This window comes from Dasypus novemcinctus, chromosome 4, assembly GCF_030445035.2.
Source record: "Dasypus novemcinctus isolate mDasNov1 chromosome 4, mDasNov1.1.hap2, whole genome shotgun sequence".
Classification (NCBI taxonomy): domain Eukaryota; kingdom Metazoa; phylum Chordata; class Mammalia; order Cingulata; family Dasypodidae; genus Dasypus; species Dasypus novemcinctus.
The window spans coordinates 12,105,673-12,120,534 of NC_080676.1; the positions used below are offsets into that span (position 1 = coordinate 12,105,673).

General features: G+C 35.7%; 1 protein-coding gene across 2 annotated transcripts in view; it reads right to left on the reverse strand.

The window, feature by feature from the left end:
• SLC9A9 (solute carrier family 9 member A9) overlaps positions 1-14,862 on the reverse strand; it is a 615,414-nt gene that overhangs the window by 259,001 nt on the left and 341,551 nt on the right. For both annotated transcript variants that reach the window (XM_058295117.2, XM_058295118.2), the window contains exons 10-11: positions 5,809-5,922; positions 4,062-4,173 (exon numbers count right to left, since the gene is read on the reverse strand). In XM_058295117.2, coding sequence (XP_058151100.1) covers positions 4,062-4,173; positions 5,809-5,922 — 226 coding nt within the window. The remainder of the gene's footprint in view (positions 1-4,061; positions 4,174-5,808; positions 5,923-14,862) is intronic.

Here is a 14,862-nt window from a genome sequence, read left to right on the forward strand (position 1 = left end):
ACAAACCAATCACAAGTGAAGAGATTGAAAGAGTCATCAATACCTTCACAAAGATGAAAAGCCCAGGACCAGATGACTTCACAGGTGAATTCCACCAATCATTCAAAGATGACCTAATATTGAGTTTGCTCAAGGTCTTCCAAAAAATTGAACAGGAAAGAATGCTACCACACTCATTCTATGAAACCAACTTCACCTTAATACTAAAACCAGATAAAGATACTTTGAAAAAAGAAAATCACAGACCAATATCTCTAATGAATATAGATGCAAAAATCTTCAAGAAAATACTTGCAAACCAAATCCAAAAGCACTTTAAAAGAATTATACACCATGATCAAATGGGTTTTTATACCAGGTATACAAGGGTGGTTCAGCACAAGAAAATCAATTAGTATAATAAGCCACAATGAAAAAGTGAAGAAGAAACTTAACGTGATCCTCTTGACTGATGCAGAAAAGGCATTTGACAAAATACAATGCTCTTTCTCAATAAAAACACTTCAAAAAATAGGAATAGAAGGAAGCTTTCTCAATATGGTAAAGTGCATATATGAAAAACCTACAGCTAGACTGAAAGCTTTCCTGCTGAGATCAGGAACAAGACAAGGATGCCCAATGTCACCACTGTTATTCAATATCGTGCTAGAAGTTCTAGCTAGAGCAATCAGGCTAGATAAAGAAATAAAATGAACCCAAATAGGAAAAGAAGTAAAACTTTCACTATTTACAGATGATATGATTCTACACTAGAAAATCCTGAAAAATCCAATATAAAGCAACTAAAATTAGTAGATGAGTTCAGCATATTGGCATGATATAAGATTAATACGCAAAAAATCAATAGCATTTCTAAACACTACTGATGTGTAATCTGAGGAGGAAATCCAAAAAAAATAGTGATTAATATAATCAAATATTTAGGAAATGACTTAACCAAGGACATAATGGACCTGAATTCAGAAAACTACAAAATATTGCTAAAAGAAACCAAAGAAAACTTAAATAAATGGCAGGACAGTTTGCGTTCATGGATTAGAAGAATAAATATCATTAAGATGTCAATTCTACTCAAACTGATTTATAGATTCAACCCAATCCCAATAAAAATCCCAACAGCCTTTTTGTAGAAATGCAAAAGCCAATAATCAAATTTATTTGGAAGTTTAAGGGGCCCCGAATAGCAAAAAATGTCTTAAAAAAGAAGAGTTGCTAGACTGTCACTTCCTGACTTTAAAGCATATTACTTAGCTACAGTGGTAAAAACAGCATGGTACTGGCATAAAGACAGACTGGCAAATGGAACCAAATCAAGAACTCAGAAATAGACCCTCACATCTACAGTCAAGTGATTTTTGACAAGACTGTGAAGCCCACCCAGCTGGGCTGAACAGTCTATTCAACACATGTTGCTGGGAGAACTGGATAGCCATATGTACAAGAAAGAAAGACGACCCCTATCTCATACCTTAGATAAAAATTAACTCAAAATGGATCAAGGACCTAAATATAAATCACAGCATAAAACTCCTAGAAGAAAATGTAGGAAAACATCTTCAAGATCTTGTGTTAGGCGATAGTTTCTTAAACCTTACACTCAAAGTACAAGTAACAAAAGAAAAAAATATTAATATGAAAATGGGACCTCCTCAAAATTAAACCATTCTGCACCTTGAAGAACTTTGTCAAAAGGCTGAAAAGACAGCCAACTCAATGCAAGAAAATATTTGGGAAGCACATATCTGATAAGGGTTTAATATCCCATGATATATAAAGAGATGCTACAAATCAACGATAAAAAGACAAATGACCTAATTAAAAACTGTGCAAAAGATTTGAAAAGACAATTGTCCAAAGAAGAAATATAAATGGGAAAGAAACACATGGAAAAATGTTCAACATCACTAGTGATTAGGGAAATGCAAATAAAAACTGCAATGAGGTATCATTTTACTCCTATTAGACTAGCCACTATTAAAAAGGTGGAAAACTGTAAATGTTGGAGAGGATGTGGAGAGATAAGAATGCTTTTTCTCTGTTGGTGGGACTGTAGAATGGGCCAGCCACGGTGGAGGACTGTTTGGCATTTCCTAAGTTTTGAAAATAGACTTGCCATGGGACCCAGCAATATCATTGCTAGGCATATATCCAGAAGCGCTGAGAGCAGTGACACAAATAGAGATCTGCACACCAATGTTCATAGCAGTGTTAGTCACGATTTCCAGAAGTTGGAAACAAGCCAGGTGTCCATCAACTGATGAATGGATAAACAAATTGTGGAGCATACACATGATGGAATATCACGTAGTGGAAAGAAGAAACAGAGTTGTGAAGCTTATGACAACATGAATGAACCTGGAGGACATTATGTTGAGTGAAGCAAGCCAGACAGAAAGGACAAATATTGTATGATTGCACTATTATGAACTAAATATATTATAGAAACTCATACAATTAATAATTAGAATATAGGTCACCAGAAAATAGAATGAGAATAAAGCATGGAAACCTGAGGGTTAATTGTGCTGAACTGGTTAAAAACTTGTTTGTAAAATATGAATATGGGTGATATTGCGTATATATGACTATTTCTACAAAATATAAATACAAATAAACTAGAGAGAGGGAAACAGAATAGCATCTATGTATGGTAGGTGAAGCATAGAGAGATTGAGAGGTGATGAGTTTTGTTTTTTTGTTTATTTTTACTATTATTATTACAGGAATAATTAAAAACACTCTAAAGTGATTGGAGTGATGCATGCACAACTATGTGATAATACCGAATCCCATTGATTACACACTTGGGGTGGATTTATGCTTTATTAATATATATCAATAAAATTATTTTGTTAAGTTTTTTAAAAATTGAAAAAAGTGATTTTTTAATGTTGGATTTTCATTTACCTATATTTGATTAAACGATCTGCTCTCAACCTGTGCATTCCTCCCCTTCAGTGTGTGGACCAGGCTAGAGTGGATACGAAGGTGAAATAAGCATTTTATTCCCCAACTACTGCTAGGAATGTGGATTATAAAACACCTGGTTGGGTTTAGTTTGATTCTCACAGACCCGTTTCAGGAATGCCCTTGTCCTTGGCCAAGTGACTTAATCTCTTTGAGACTACGAACCTCAGTTTTATCATCTACAAAATGGGTTAATATCTGCTTCATAGGACTGACATATAGTAAATAGCAGGTAATCAAAATGTTAGTTTCTCTCACTTTTTCCACATCCCCCTGTGTGCTCCAAATTATATTCGTTTGCTCTATTTTGCTAGTGGTGTTTTTTTTTTTTAATTCCTCTTCCAACAAACTATTGCTGAGTATACTGTAAGTGTACACACATGTAGAAAGCAGTAAGGGAAAGATCTCTGAACAAGGAAAGTCGGATGGTAGGAATATCGATTGAACAGAAAGAAACTGCAGTCCCTAGGGTAGTTCAAGGTCAGCAAGTTCATTCACTTATTTTCTTTTGGAAAGGATCCTTCAGATGCAGTTTAGGCAATTAGAACATAAGCTTCTGTAGAGCAGAGACCTTATCAGTTTCATCCAAGGGTGCCTAGCACTGTTCCTGGCACCGGGGAAGTACATAATTAACATTTGTTTCTCAACAATTGAGCACACTTAAGTAGGATTTGTTTTTGTGTTAACCCTGAGAAGCTCTTGCAGTGGTACATGGCGAAGGAACAGAGATTCTAAGGAGAAGTGACCTGAAAGTTGGGCAAGAACAGCACTATTTACAAACTATTTCTTGAATCATACACTTTGCAAAATGATCATTCAAATTTTCTGACATGAGAACTGATGTTCCAGGCCAGTTTCTGGCCAGATATTAACCTCAAGGCCATCCTAACAAGGTTCCTTTTAATTTTCACTTTCCTTCTGGAAAGAGACATCCTGCTGTTGCCCAAAGTATAGAGTACCCCTATGATGCTAGGTACAATGGAGACGAACAGAAGTTATGGTCCCCCAGAAGATTTCTAAGTCTCCGGATGGTTCTCCCCGTTCTTTGAAAGTGTGTGGGTACAGCAGCATTAAACACAACGTCATTCACATACCTGAGAACATCATCATATGCTGAAAGTTCCAGGGAATCTTTTGTTTTCGGCCCAGATTCAGGAGGAAGGAGAGGGGATAGATGTTGCAGGCTCTGGCAACAAAAATTGCTAGCTGTAGGTAAGCACAGGGAAACATTGAGGAAATTATTGCCACAATGAGGGGAGAGTCTGAAAGCTTAAAATTTCTCTGTTATGACCCAGAAGGCAGGAATAAACATGTCAATACATGCATGCTCAACTTGCTGCCAAAATCCATATTTTAATGTCAATTCCTTTCCAGAAATAATAGAGAACTCTGCTTGTCCCTGAATATATATTCGGTTTAAAATTTAACCCAATGCCATTTCAATCACTGTAAATTTTCTCATCACATTTATGTAGCTGATGACTGAGTCTATTCTCAGTCTTGTTGAAAAATGTGAGGCAGAGACCATTCAGATGATGTGGCATTATCTTCTTAAGAAGCACTTTAGAAAGGATAAACGCACTCCTGCTCATGATTGCCATCTTATTTTCCATCCGTTTATACTCTATCCAGCAAGCTTTGCCTATTTTTTTGTTCCTTTTAGTGGATTTAATTTTGAGAGGAATTGCTTGTCTAAATTTATAATACAACTGCTACTTTAAGAGGCATCTTACTAAAATCCAAGTTTTACAGGTTAGAAGAAAATCTGAAAATGCTGGTGGTATTCATCTCTCCGTTTTTTGTCATCTTTGACTCCTCTCCTGATGGTCTGGGTGTTCCAGTTAGTCCTCAAATAGAATAGAGTTATTTGGGAAAAGGCAGCTTCCTTCTAAGATTAAAGATTTGTATGCAATTTGAGGGTTCAGCTTAATGTGCAACAAGAGAACAAGAGGGAAATTCAGACGCTTAGGTGGAACAGGGTTTACCATGTGGGGTGGAATCTCCTGGCTGCCCAGCTCATCTTTCTGTAACCCATGGGGCCATCTGCCCATTTCCCAAGGGGGAAAAAGGAGGACAGCTGTTGACCATCCTTGGGAATATCACCTGTGGCTTACTATCCTATTGGACAGACATTGCTTCCACTAGGAATACCTCCTGCCCCAGGCTTAGAGGTAGAATCCTCTGGACTTGAAGTGAGATCTAGATTTAATCTGTCCTCCTATGTACAGGAAAGGTGTTGTCTTATTCAAATAAACTTATATGTGCATAGTGCTTATGATTTGAAAGCACATTCATCATGCTAATTTCATTTGTTCTTTACTTATCCTATTTCCAAAACCTTCCTTGGATAAAAAGATTTTACCACCTTTCAATGAAAAAAATTTCAAAGCTCAGTAATCTTGATGGTCAGGAATATCTTCTGAAACCTTCTAATGCCGAGTAAAGCTATTTCACTATGAAGAACACATTGCCATAATTTTTCATATAACTGATTCATCATTTTGGTTAAACATATTTTTGGATCTTGAAAAATGTTATTCCCTTTTAGCTTTGTCTTCTTTATTTTCCTAAGTATTTTCTTATATAGTATGTCTTATCCCATTTTCTCTCTCTCTCTCTCTCTCTCTCTCTCCTATATATAAAGCACTTAATAACATATCCAATTTTTTAGGGTGCTTTTCTCCCCTGGATAGAAAGTACATATCTACTTTGAAATTGAGCTTTATCATAAACCTGAGGAAATTCCTTTAACAATTTGGCAAAATGACCAGTAAAAGTAAGTAGTTTGTTCCCTTCCTTACATACTGTATTTCATCCCACATACTGTATTTCAAAGGATACAACAGCTCCAAGGATAAAAAGAGCGTTAAAGATATGATTCTGGAACGTGAATAGCGCCAGGCCCATGTAACAGAAGATGACGTTCTCAGCCAAAAAGTTCATGAATTCGAACAACTGAAATCAAAACAGAAACCAAACACCATTAATTATGAGTCCGTTTCCAGTCCATTTAATTTCTTTTAACTCTGGTTGATGATAGGATCGTTCTCCTTTATCTGGAAGGCCACCACTTGGCCTTGGGCTCGGCCTCTGGTGGTGCGTGGGGTCCTTGCCCATCCTGCCAGGTCAGCTGGCTCTCTACCCAGTGAAAGAAGCCACATCTCTTCCTTTCCAACTGCAAAGCCCCTGGGGTACCCCTGGGTATTAGTAACCAGCATGATCCTTCCATGGGTCCATTCTTACTAAATATTACTTATTAAACAGGCTGAAGCTAAGTGATTTGTTTAAGGTGTACTTGTAGTAATGGATGCAACGGTTGTTTAGCCTCTTCTGCACATCACCCGTAGAGGAACTAAGTCCCCAGCCCCTGGAGAGCTAAATTCAAAAATCTTAACCAAATTATCTTCATCAGGCAGGCAGGCAGGCAGAACAAACTTGGAGAACTTGGAAACTTGGAATAAGAATGAGCATAGTTTATATTTCAACATTCGAATCATCAGCATATTTCAAACTCCAGACAATGAGACTCATTAAATTGACTGATGTAGTATATCCATTAAATGTCGACAATTTCTAGCTGGTAACAAGAAAATGATTAATCTCAGGGATCAGTTTATGCAGCAAGAACACAATAGATATATCAAATTCACTCAGAGAACAGAGTAATAACATGCTATGCTGAGAGATGCTCCCAAGAGTTATTCTAAAGATCATTAACTAAACAACTTAAGTTGAACATGAAAAACATTCTCCAACTTGCAGATTAAAAGTAAAAGGGAGAATTGTCCAGGGGCTACAACAAAGGCAGTTTTGGAAGAGACTTTATTTTATGGTCTGGAAATTTCATCTGGAAGTTTCTGAAACTTCATTCCTGGACCTACATATATCATCGTGTTGGGGATACGTCTCAGGTGGCATTTCTTCTGACTTTTTAGGGACTCATTATTCTTTTCACATAATGTATTTGCAGCCTCACAAATAATGCCCAATACCTGTTCACTACAGTTGACAGAAAGAAAAGCAGAATCTTGTCAGAAACACTATTTAAAACCAGTAATATAAGGAAAGGATTAAAAAAGGTACAGCTCCTTCTGTACAAAGTAGTCTTCCTGCAGTGGCAGCCATCATCAGTTACCCGGAGCACTCGTTTTCCATGTTAGTCCAGCTCATCGAAACAAACACTGGCACCCCAATATCCAAAGACAACTTGAAATCACAGCCAGAGGTATATGGGATGGGGAATGCTTTTCTGCTTCATTCTATCTTTCTTTTTCAAAATATAAGATTTGACTATCTAGTTTTTAATATTAAAGAAACAAAGTCAATGCTAAACTCACAGGGCCCCCCCTTCTCCTGCCCCCAGGTATATATCCCTAGGGTATATTTTATGATAGAATGGACATTTTTGCCACCTGGGATCCATCCAGCCTCTTCTTAGTGGCCACACCCCAATTTCCATATGGGGATCCACTGCTTTCTCCATTCTCAGCTCCCAGTTTTCTCTACCATGTCAGAGGTGGAACATGTGATTTAGGGCTAAACCTCTCATATCATGGACGAATGCCTTGGAACTTGCATTTCTCTGGTCTGCATTTTGGTTCACAAATTGATATGACACATTTAGTGCCAAAGAAATTCAACGAGGCCTTTGCATGGAATGCTGGGACCAAGACTCCCACCTTTGCACGGAAAGAGAATCAGGAGTATGTAGGCCAGGAAGCTGCTGGCAACTACTCTGTGATCTCAAGGGAAATGGCTGCCTGAGAGAGAAGCCATTTCCTGAAGATATATTTCTTAATCTTTTGCATTAAGCCCGTTCCAAAGCAAAATATACCCTTAGATTTTTAATAAAAGAGACCAAGATATCACTTATTAAACTTTCGGTGAGCTTCTATCACTTAAAATAATACATACTCCTTTACGGTCCTATTCTAGTTAAAAGAAAACACAATTTTTCCACTCCTTACAGATTATTTTAAAAAGGGCATAGGGTTAACTTTTGGGGTTTTTTTGGAGATAATAAAAGAGTCTGTTGCCCTCCTCTCCACCCAATTCCACTCTATTTCTCACCTTAAAGGGGGAAGAAAGGAAGAAAATTATATGGAAAAAGTCAGTTGTTTTTGTTTGTTTGTTTGTTTCTGTTGGCCGTTGAGATGTGATGGGAATTTGTACTATAAATTTTCATGGGGCCCTTGGTTTCCAATATTTGTTTTAGAGATTTGCTCTCTTTGGATAACCCAGGTTTTTAACTTTATTTAGTCATTCAGCTTATTGAAACCTCTAACACTGATCAAAATTACAAATAACTTTATGAACACATTATACAGAAGTTCTATTTTGCCTTTAGGCCTATTTCTGAATTCACTCTGTGTTCCTATTATTATCCATTCTTGTATCAATTCTACACCTTGTAAAATTAATGTAGATTTATAATACATTGTAATATTTCCTAGGTCTAGACTGTTTCCATACCCTACCTTATCCAGAATTTTCCTGGTTATCACTGCCTGTTTTTGAAAAATGTTTTTATTGATATTTAATCATCTAGAAAAGTACATAAATCATATGTTTACATTTCAAGATAAAAAACAGAACATTGTCAGTATACTAAAACCACTCTCGTTTCCTTTCCCAGTCATACCTCCCCCACCCCAATCTAACTACCATTAACACTTCTACTATCAGAAATTAGCTTTTTTTTTCTGTTTTATATGAATGGAGTTGGACAATATGTACTCTTGTATTTGTCATATTTTGCTCAACATTTTGTTTGTGAGATTCTTCATGATGACACATGTACTAATAGTTCATTTTTACCTTATGATCTTATTTTTTTTCTTTTGTTCTTTTAATGTAGTAAATTACATTAATTGTATCAGAGAATATACAGGCTCAAAGAGAAACAATTCAGTTTGCCAGGAGCAGCTAACAGAGGAAATGTGGAGTTAATGCATAATGGGAATGAGGTTTCTTTTTGGGAAAATGTAAAAGTTTTAGTAATGGAAGGTGGTGAGTACCTAATATGTACTGTGAACGTTATTCATCCCACTGAATGGTATGATTGGGAGTGGTTGAGATGGATGTTCATGTTGTATATTTTTCCATGATTTAAAAAATGGAGAGACCAAAGAGACAATGGTAATTAATAGCATTACCTGACCCTGGATGGGATCAAGCAAAAGAGGACAAAAAGCTCCAAAGGACATTATTGGGATATATGAAAAAATGGGAATATAGACTGTAAGCTTTATATCAATGTTAAATCCTTGAGCTTGATAATTGCACTTAAGGTGGTTACATAACTGAATATCCTTGTTCTTAGGAAATGCACATGGTGGTATTAAGTGTTCAAGGAGCATGATATATACAACTTGCACTCCATTGTTGGAAAATGGATTGGTTAAGAGATGGAAGAACAGAAGGACAGACATACAGATGGATAGATAAATAGAATGTTAAGACAGATGTGAAGAAATGTTAAAATTGGTAGATCTGGGTTTTGGGCGGGGGAAGGAATATGTTGGAGTTCTCCATATGGGGTTTGTATTATTTGGGGAACTGTCATGTAAATGTCAAAGTGTTTCAAAATAAAAAAATAAAAAATAAAACAAAAAATAAACAAATGTTTTAAAAATTACATAAATTGGTTTTCAAATATTAAAATAAATTTGTGTTTCTAGAATAAATTCTACTTAGTCATGATTGTTATCTTTTTTAATACACCAATGGATTTAATTTGTCATTATTTTGTTTAGGCTTTTTGGTGTTTATATCATGGAAGATTGCCCTAAAATTCTCTCTCGTATAGTCCTTAACAGCTTTTGGTGTCCGAGCTATTCAGATCTCATAGAACAGATTGGGAATGTTCCCTGTCTTCTTCCTTAAATGCATAGAAGAATTCTGGGCTTAGCGTTTTCTTTATAAAAAGATTTTTAGATATAGATACAATTATTTTAACAAGTATAAGATTAGTCATATTTTATATTTATTTTTGTATCTGTTTTAGGAAAATGTATTTTTCATGGAATTTGTCTAAGTCACCTAAATTATAGAGTTCATAATATCCTCAATATTTGGAGTCTATAGTTATTTTTCTCCACTAATGTAATTTTTATCTTTCCTTTTTTCTTCTTGATAAATCTTGCTGGGGGAGGTCGAATTAGTTTCCTGGTTGCAATCACAAATACCATAAAATGGGTTGGCTAAAACAATGGGAATTTACTGGCTCATGGCTTTGTGGCTAGAAGTCCAAAATCATCAAGGCGATACTTTCTCCCCAAAGACTGAGGTGTTCTGGGCTGGCAGCCAGCAATCTTGGGTCCTTGGTTTTCTGTATGTGGCAATGCATATGGTGCTATCTTCTTTCTCTTCGGTTGACCTCCAGCTTCCTTCTTCCGAGTGGCTTTTGTCCTATGTCCTTATTAATTAGGCATTCAGTAAAAGGATTAAGACCTATCCTGATTCAGTTGGTCACACCTTAACGAAAAATAACATCTCTAAAAGGTCTTATTTACCATGGGTTCAAACCCATAGGGATGGATTAAGTTCAAGAAAACTTTTTTCTAGGGTACATAATTAAACCTACTGCAAGGATTATCAATTTTATGAGTGTTTCTAAGAAGCTCTGTTGACTTTTCTGTATTGTCCTCTTTTTTTTTTTTCTATTTCATTAATTTCTCCTATCTTTATTGTTTCCTACCTTCAACATGCTGTAGTTTTGTTTTTATTCAGTGTCTTTGTAGTCTTGTTTTATTCAGTATCAGGACCCTTAAAGTACTGAATGCCTTGGTTGCTTGTCAATTCCTTCAAACATTGGCTTTTTGTATTTTATTCAGTTTTTGTTGTTGCTTTCGGAAGGAGAGTGGTACTGACATCAGCAGTCCTTCATAGCTGGTTCTTGTTAGATGTTTATTTTTCCAGGTGAAATTTAATATCATTTTGTCAATTCCCACTTTCTTCCCCTATAAAACATCTTTATGGAATTTTATTTTGTGCCACCCAGAATATTTATATTAATTTACAGAGAAATGACAGTTTTACTATGTCATTGGAGAAAAAGCAGATTGTTTAGAAAAGAGTGCAGAAAAAGTTGGAAAGTCATTTGGAACAAAAGAACAAGAAATCAAAGATGGCTTCCTAAATTACTCCTTAAATGCCAAAATAAATTCCAGATGAGTCAACAATTCAAATGCAATAAAACCAAAACCAAACCAAAACAAAAAGCCTACCTATGATTGTATTCAAGAAACTGTCAGTAATTTTGCATATAACTTTTCAATCAGGATATTCTTTGTCAGTATTGTTTATATTAGCAAAACTTGGAAACAACTTAAATAGACATAATATAAGAACTGGCTAAATAAATTATGGTACCTTTCCAATAATCACATATGTTTTAGGAATTTCTATATGTATTGATATAGCATGATATCCAAGATTTATTGTTAAATAATAAAAAAAAGTTGGAGAAATGAAGTGTAGGCTTATATATATAAGAATCCAAAAAAAAAAAAAAAAAGAATCCATTGGAGTGTATCTACATATACACATACAGATATCTTTTACTTTTCATCTTGTAGACATCTGTATTCTTACATTTAAAAAAAATATGAGCAGATATTACTTTCATAATTTAAAAAACTAAATTAAATAAACCAAACTTTTAAAATAAGCTAAAATATTTCCAACCGTTTTTCCTTTCTTATACTTTGCTTCAGCTGCAACTCAATCTTTTCATTTTCAGAAAATTATTCAGAATTTTTACCTATTTCTATTTTGTTTTAAAAGTTTAAGTATAGCCAAAGAACAAGAAAAACCTGCTTATCTTTCTGTAGAACATCCTTTTCAGAGATTTGTATATTCATAAAAGTACAGACAATAAGTATAATGTTGCATAAATCGGATGTACCATTTGTATAACCTACCTTAAGTGATGCAATAATAATTCCAAAGCCTCTTCCCACAGCAATAAATTTGAATCTGTGATTTTTAATGGCAGCACACTATCCCACTGTCTCTTCCTACCAAATTTTACTCACTGTCCCAATTATTAGACCCTTGGTTGTTCCCGGATTTCCCCCTGAAAAACAATGCTCTGTTGAGCATCCTGGCACAGATATCTCAACTCATGTCAATGATTACTCCATGGGTAAAATTCCTAGTCACAGGCTTCTTCCATCAGAGGGCTTATATTAATTTTCCTTTTTAAACATCCTACCAGTCTGCCCTTCAGAAAGAATGAAGCAATTTACATTTTCACTAATGTACAAGGGTGTGCCCTTTCCCTCATCCTCCTGCCAACATTCGTTTTTATCAGTTTTTAAAAACCTTTGGCAATTGGATAGACTCGCTTATTTTAGATCGTAGATGGTTGTTAGCATTTTTAAAAAGGTTCCCGCACAGGAAAGTAGCAGCACTGATTAGCACTCCTTTGCCTATTTATATCATGGAGCAGCGTCTCTCTGAATGAGCAGATTTCATAATACTTTCCTTCTTGGAGAACTCACTGAAAATCTGCAGGAAAATTCAATTTTGTTTCACAAGCAAAAACTCCTGACGGCAGGTTTCAACAGCATGGCCACGCCGACACACGCGACTGATTTGGCCATCAAAACTTTGGTGCCTGAGTTTGTTCCAAAGCAGTCAATCCCTGAGGGACATTTTTGTTTGATTTATTTGTCAATTTTGGGGGTGAATTAAAAATAAAAAATAAAACTCTTCCTCCAAAAACCAAATAATTATTATAATAAACCTCAAACTAGCCAATTCGGTATTCAAAATGAATAACCCCGAATCTACTTCCTCTTCACTCTGGGTCAATGAAAAATAACTTGACTCAACATTTTATTTTCTAGGACAGTAAACAACATTTATTTTGTTTCCATTAATTCACAGTTTGTGATTATTTGGATGGGACCCAGGTTAAAAGTAATCTTTGCTCAGCAAAGCTTTCTTCAGGGAAACAGGGGAAATTGATAGTGCAAACAAGACTGGGGAAATATTTAAACTGCACAAGAACACGCAAAGTTTGTGGAAATCATTCATATGTTAATTAAGCAGCTTACTCTGGTCAGCAAACCATGTTCTCTGAAGACTCTTAGATACGACTTTTTTTTTAGGCTGAGTTATGTACTGTATTTATCAGATAATAATTTTTAAAAAGTAATCACATCTGTTTTATAAACTATGTTTACTGCTAATTCTGATTGACTTGTTCTCCTTTCAGTAGGAAAGAATGAAATTTTATACTATTATTTTGTTGCATGTGGAGAACTATTACAACAGTTCAATATACCCCTCTTAAAAGTACATTCACATGATTTCTTCAACATGGCTTTTATTTAGTTTAGTTTGACACAGCCTACTGACTTTCATCTATTTGTCCAAGAAATGCACTGAAATTCCTTTTAACTGGCCTGTTAAAGTACCTAACAAAATTATAAAAATTAAATGAAAGGAAGAACTAAATAAAAATGTTCACTTATTTTCTCTATAATTTTATCCCAGGATTAATTTTGTTTGGGGTTTTGTTTTATTTTGTTTATATATTTGCCTTTATTCCTGAGAGTTTTCTTCGCAAACCATCCCAGATTTCATATTTACACACTATTGAGATTATCTATAGCTATTTTGAACCATCTGGCATATAGATGCATAAATTTTCTTCTAGCATTTGGGAATTCACAAACATTACAAGGAATTCTGTTGAAATTATAAATGCTTGCTCCTGGGATTCTGAAATTCATCTCAGGAAAGTGTTCGAGGTGAATTTACAAATAGTCAATAATTCCTATGAGCTGCAGAGGTACCCGAGAGGATCAATTGTACTGAATGTCTGAGGTCTTTAGCACCGGGGCGTAAATGGTTTAAGGCCTTGCAGCCAGTCAAGGTCCTAGTTTCCAGGGTGCAGCCTCCCCCCCAAACCTGAAGACTAATATTCACATATGGGGACTAGTGCAATCCCTAGAGATCCTTCCAGGTTTAGAGCATCTTGTAACAATATCAATATTATGACTTCTGAATTGGTGATAATATTAATGGACTGCTATTTTTTTTTAAGGACTTAAATTGTGCTAGGGAATGTTTAAAAGGCTTTCTCTTTCAAAAGAAAAAAAAAAGTTCATTATAATGCAACCAAACCAGTCAATTGGTAATTCTATTCCCATTTTACAGCTGGGGAAACTGCTCTGTACAAGCAAAAGAGAGAACCTAGCGGCCCTGGGTTTCATCTGAAGGCTATACCACTTTCCTAGAGGACTAGGAAGTCCTATTATATCGGATTCAGGTGCTATCATAGTAGGAGTTTCCTAATACTTTTGGTGAGTATATATGATATTTCAGAGTTTGCAAGGTATATTTTCATACATACATCTTGTTTGATCATCAGAGCAACTCTGGGCTCGGCAGAGAAGAGATCCGTGACTGACCACGTTTTCTTCAAGTAAAGAAACCCGACAGGTAAATTCCTTTGTACCCAACTAGTGGAAGCAACAGGGGCTGGCTTGGTACAGATAGTTATCCTCTCCCAAATGCCCAGTGCTCCCTAACCATGACACCTAACCATGTCAAACCTCCCATTCCTTGCCCTGCCACCCCCTAAAAAACCCCAACAAAACAAAACCAGAAAGTAAAAACAAAGGTCTTGCTATGCAATTTTAATTTAAGACAAGTCTCCTTCTCTTCTTCATTTCCTTTCCAACCAGATTTCCCCCTTGGAAAAATTCTGGACTTTCTGTTGTGCTCTAAAGTACCATGATAGTGATTATCTATAGCTTCTTGGAGGGGCTAAAATTAGATAAACTTCATCCAGTTTGGATGGTTCTGTCTCTGCTCCACCTGCAGGGAGGGCGGAGGTGGGCTCCAAATCCAGGATTTGTTCAGGATAATACAATTCAG